The 5754-nt window shown below is 41.9% G+C and overlaps 1 protein-coding gene across 1 annotated transcript in view; it reads right to left on the bottom strand.

Annotated features, from left to right (window-relative positions):
- The window catches only part of gucy1a2 (guanylate cyclase 1, soluble, alpha 2), a 77805-nt gene extending 76789 nt beyond the window's left edge, over positions 1–1016 (bottom strand). Inside the window, exon 1 of the mRNA XM_079822833.1 lies at positions 329–1016. Within this exon, the coding sequence (XP_079678959.1) occupies positions 329–565 (237 nt within the window). The 5' untranslated portion in view covers positions 566–1016. The remainder of the gene's footprint in view (positions 1–328) is intronic.
- Positions 1017–5754: the final 4738 nt, after the last annotated feature.

The raw sequence follows: 5754 nt of genomic DNA, 5'->3' as shown, positions 1-5754 counted from the left end.
TGATTCTAACTCCATCCTTAATTTAACCCTGATGCATGCATACACATTATATGCATGTATAGCCAACACAAACAAACAATATATATCACGTGGGACCGATTCTAGATTATTTTCTCTTATGAATATGCATAAATGCTTTAAACATTACTATACGAATATCCACCATCTGTCTACTCTATATCCATTCACGTAGATTCTGCTCTACTGTAGACTCCAGATGTTACTATTTAAACATCCATGTCATTTATAACATACTGAGTGTGTGAGGAGCACATCTGTCTCGTGTGTGTGTGTGTGTGTGTGTGTGTGTGTGTGTGTGTGTGTGTACCGTCGGTGAGGTGAGGCGTCTCAAACTCTCCCCGAGCGAGTCCAGATTGACGCGTTTACGGCGGGCGACCCTCCTGCTGACCGCCGCGTCCTCGAACGGACACGAGAGCGTCTCCACGGGGCTCTTGCCGTTCCAGAAGACGCGCGAGAACGGGCACTCTCCGTCCTCCCCGGGGCTCTCCAGGTAGTCCGAGCCCATTGAGCTGAAGGATTCGGAGGAGATCTTCCGCGAGGACATGCTGCTGCCGATGCGGGCGGACTCATCAGACGCGCAGGTGACACGGAACCATCGCGGAGCCGGGACGCGCGCTCTCACTCCCGAACGAATGCAGCAGCAGCAGCGCCTGGAGGGACCGCCGGATCGCCAAGTGCGCAAAGCCCGGGTTCTGTCAGCGTGGGTGTGGGGTGGGATGGAGCGGGGTGTGCGTATTACCGAATCCCGTTCCCCTCGGTGACCCAGCAGCTCCGTAGACCGATAAAGACCCCCGGAGACCTCATCATCCGTCCGTCCGTCCGTCCGTGCGGGTGTCTCTGCGGGTTTGACGCTGGGAGAGGAGGCACGCGTTCAGATGCGCGTAAAGATGAAAAATACCCCAGCGTCCAGGGCGCACAGAACTAAAGAAACAGCCAATCGGTTAACATACAGCAAAAAGCCTCTACACCCTCCCCTCAGAGAGAGAGAGAGAGAGAGAGAGAGAGAGAGAGAGAGAGAGAGAGAGAGAGAGAGAGAGAGAGAGAGAGAGAGAGAGAGAGAGAGAGAATAGCGTGGAACTATAAACCAAAACGTATGCAAAAAAATGCAGGCCACACTTTCCATATACATAACACTGCAAGCATTTTTATTACTAAAGGCATTTCAGGTTACAGATCCTGACAAACGTCCACGTGCACGAGAATGTAATGCCACGCGCTAACCCCGTTATTTAATATTCTGATTTCTTGACATCAAAAACACGCATGCATTAATCCGAATTATTATGCGCTTCATTATACAGGGCACTTGTTTTTGAAGTGATGCAGAGACTTTCCCGTTTACATTCATTAAAAGAAAAACCAATAGAGATGGAGGAGTCGCGTGACCTACATCTTTGCGCTCACGTGCGCTGTTGTCAAGGGCATGAATGAGGATTAAGGTGTTGATTCAATTACTGTGCAGAATTACTAATAAATGGCACGAGGATCTCCAGCATTCCCTATAGAGAACAGCAGGACGCGGATTGCTAGTAGATTTCACAAGTAATCGTGAATTGAACTGAATTTTGAAGTATTTTCTTGGGAAACACACTCATCTTTGTTTTGTTTGCAGTGTTTATGGGAATATTCCAGCAGATGTAGAGCATCCTTCAGGGAGCTTGTTGTTCTTCTGTATTATTGGGCAGAGATCTGAATATTGACCATCTGGACAGTGATGTGCATGTAAACGCCGCGGCCACTGAATCACATTATGACAGGATGCGCTGATGATGGGTCACAGGCATAATAATATCAGAGGTTTGAACATTTCTGTAGCAAATTACAGTAACGACAAACCACTGAACAGAACACAGATCAGCTCAGCTCTGCTTGAGATTATAGAAGAGAACTGAACACTGTAGATTAGAACAGAGCAGAATAGAGCAGAATAGAGTAGAACAAAAGAAAAGAGTAGAACATAAAAATAGAACAAAACAGAGCAGAAAAGAAGAGAACAGAAGGGAACATAGTAGAATAGAATAGAAAAGAATAGAACAAAGCAGAATAGAATAGAACAAAAGGGAACAGGACAGAATAGAATAGAACAGAGCAGAACAGAATAGAATAGAGCGGAATAGAACAGAAGAGAACACAATAAAAGAGAACACAATAGAAGAGAACAGAGCAGATAGAATAGAAGAGAACACAATAGAAGAGAACACAATAGAAGAGAACACAATAGAAGAGAGCAGAATAGAATAGAGTGGAATAGAACAGAAGAGAACACAATAGAAGAGAGCAGAATAGAATAGAGTGGAATAGAACAGAAGAGAACACAATAGAAGAGAACACAATAGAAGAGAACAGAGCAGAACAGAGTGGAATAGAACAGAAGAGAACACAATAGAAGAGAACACAATAGAAGAGAACAGAGCAGAATAGAGTGGAATAGAACAGAAGAGAACACAATAGAAGAGAACAGAGCAGAACAGAGTGGAATAGAACAGAAGAGAACACAATAGAAGAGAACAGAGCAGAATAGAGTGGAATAGAACAGAAGAGAACACAATAGAAGAGAACAGAGCAGAACAGAGTGGAATAGAACGGAAGAGAACACAATAGAAGAGAACAGAGCAGAATAGAGTGGAATAGAACAGAAGAGAACACAATAGAAGAGAACAGAGCAGAACAGAGTGGAATAGAACAGAAGAGAACACAATAGAAGAGAACAGAGCAGAACAGAGTGGAATAGAACAGAAGAGAACACAATAGAAGAGAACAGAGCAGAATAGAGTGGAATAGAACAGAAGAGAACACAATAGAAGAGAACAGAGCAGAATAGAGCGGAATAGAACAGAGGAGAACACAATAGAAGAGAACACAATAGAAGAGAACAGAGCAGAACAGAGTGGAATAGAATAGAAGAGAACACAATAAAAGAGAACAGAGCAGAACAGAATAGAGCGGAATAGAACGGAAGAGAACACAATAGAAGAGAACAGAGCAGAACAGAATAGAGTGGAATAGAACGGAAGAGAACACAATAGAAGAGAACAGAGCAGAACAGAGTGGAATAGAATAGAAGAGAACACAATAGAAGAGAACAGAGCAGAACAGAATAGAGTGGAATAGAACAGAAGAGAACACAATAGAAGAGAACAGAGCAGAACAGAGTGGAATAGAATAGAAGAGAACACAATAGAAGAGAACACAATAGAAGAGAACAGAGCAGAACAGAATAGAGCGGAATAGAACAGAGGAGAACACAATAGAAGAGAACACAATAGAAGAGAACAGAGCAGAATAGAGCGGAATAGAACAGAAGAGAACACAATAGAAGAGAACAGAGCAGATAGAATAGAGCGGAATAGAACGGAAGAGAACACAATAGAAGAGAACACAATAGAAGAGAACAGAGCAGAATAGAGCGGAATAGAACAGAAGAGAACACAATAGAAGAGAACAGAGCAGAACAGAATAGAGCGGAATAGAACAGAGGAGAACACAATAGAAGAGAACACAATAGAAGAGAACAGAGCAGAATAGAGCGGAATAGAACAGAAGAGAACACAATAGAAGAGAACAGAGCAGATAGAATAGAGCGGAATAGAACGGAAGAGAACACAATAGAAGAGAACAGAGCAGAATAGAATAGAGTGGAATAGAACAGAAGAGAACACAATAGAAGAGAACACAATAGAAGAGAACACAATAGAAGAGAACAGAGCAGAATAGAGTGGAATAGAATAGAAGAGAACACAATAAAAGAGAACAGAGCAGAACAGAATAGAGCGGAATAGAACAGAAGAGAACACAATAGAAGAGAACAGAGCAGATAGAATAGAGCGGAATAGAACGGAAGAGAACACAATAGAAGAGAACACAATAGAAGAGAACAGAGCAGAATAGAGCGGAATAGAACAGAAGAGAACACAATAGAAGAGAACAGAGCAGAATAGAGTGGAATAGAACAGAAGAGAACACAATAGAAGAGAACAGAGCAGAATAGAGCGGAATAGAACAGAAGAGAACACAATAGAAGAGAACAGAGCAGAACAGAATAGAGCGGAATAGAACAGAGGAGAACACAATAGAAGAGAACACAATAGAAGAGAACAGAGCAGAATAGAGCGGAATAGAACAGAAGAGAACACAATAGAAGAGAACAGAGCAGATAGAATAGAGCGGAATAGAACGGAAGAGAACACAATAGAAGAGAACAGAGCAGATAGAATAGAGTGGAATAGAACAGAAGAGAACACAATAGAAGAGAACACAATAGAAGAGAACACAATAGAAGAGAACAGAGCAGAATAGAGTGGAATAGAATAGAAGAGAACACAATAAAAGAGAACAGAGCAGAACAGAATAGAGCGGAATAGAACGGAAGAGAACACAATAGAAGAGAACACAATAGAAGAGAACAGAGCAGAACAGAGTGGAATAGAACAGAAGAGAACATGAACAATGAATACGCTAGTGGAAACTGCTGAACCAACAGCTTTGCTATAATATAAATACAAGACATACAACATGCAACTCAAGACCAAAGTAAGCAGCTCCGCAACATTCACACCAGATCAGATCCGGATTCATCTCATTAGAATAATGTCATGTTCAACAGCATATTAAATAATAGTTTAAAACCATGTGTGTTGAACCACTGGCCTGGATAATTAAAACCCTTCATAGACACCGTTCTGTTCATCCACAGCGTGAAAGAAGAGAGAGAGAGAGAGAGAGAGAGAGAGAGAGAGAGAGAGAGAGAGAGAGAGAGAGAGAGATACAGACAGTCAGGTCATGTTAGCAGGGGTGAAGGTTGAAGACTGTGTGTGTCTCTCCCTCTGATGCCTTCCGGATATTTCTCTTCTCTCTCCTTCTTTTTGTCCTTCACTCTTCTCCCAGCATCCCTCTTTCCACTCCCGAGTCTGACCCACTTTCCCTGTTCTGCCTGTTTTTGTTCACACTTTAACACAGGATCTGCCTCGTGTCTGTCTGGGTGTGTATAAATAAACGAACAGAGACATTTTTTAATGTTTCGAAAAAACATCAACATTTATTGTGCGTGGATACAACAACAACTCTTACCATTAAAGAACACGCGTCATTTCTGTACCAAACACAACAATATTTCCAAACAGGTTTCCATGAGCAAATGTCCAAGAGCAGATCAACTCATAGTTGAGTCCGTGCTATTGCTATTTATGACCATTAATACAAGTGTAAAAACTGGGACTTTGCTGTTTGAGCAATGCAATATGTGCAATATGATATTTGGGAAATAACCTGTTTGAAAACGATCATTAGTAGGGTTTGGTAGCAGTGGCACAAAAAGCACAAACTTCGCTATTTATAAATCGCAATGACATATTTTTGAGTTCAACAAGGAAAAAAATGCATGTTGAAATTTTGTAAATATAATTTATTCTGAAGCAATATTCTGACCAGCGTTCAATCAGCTTTGACATATTTAAATCTGTCAAACATGAGCTGACCGTCTTAATGAGTGAGTCATGGAGTCGATTCGTTCAAACGCTGACCGTCTGAATCAGTGAGTCATTAATGTCGATTCGTTCAAACGCTGACCGTCTGAATGAGTGAGTCATTGAGTCGATTCGTTCAAACGCTGACAGTCTTAATGAGTGAGTCATTGAGTCGCTTCGTTCAAACACTGACCGTTTTGAATGAGTGAGTCATTGAGTCGATTCGTTCAAACGCTGACCATCTTAATGAGTGAGTCATTGAGTCGATTCT

Source organism: Gobio gobio (assembly GCF_949357685.1).
Source record: "Gobio gobio genome assembly, chromosome: 8".
Classification (NCBI taxonomy): Eukaryota; Metazoa; Chordata; class Actinopteri; order Cypriniformes; family Gobionidae; genus Gobio; species Gobio gobio.
The sequence above is the reverse complement of the archived record's forward strand: the minus strand, read 5'-3'. Positions and strand labels throughout refer to the sequence as shown.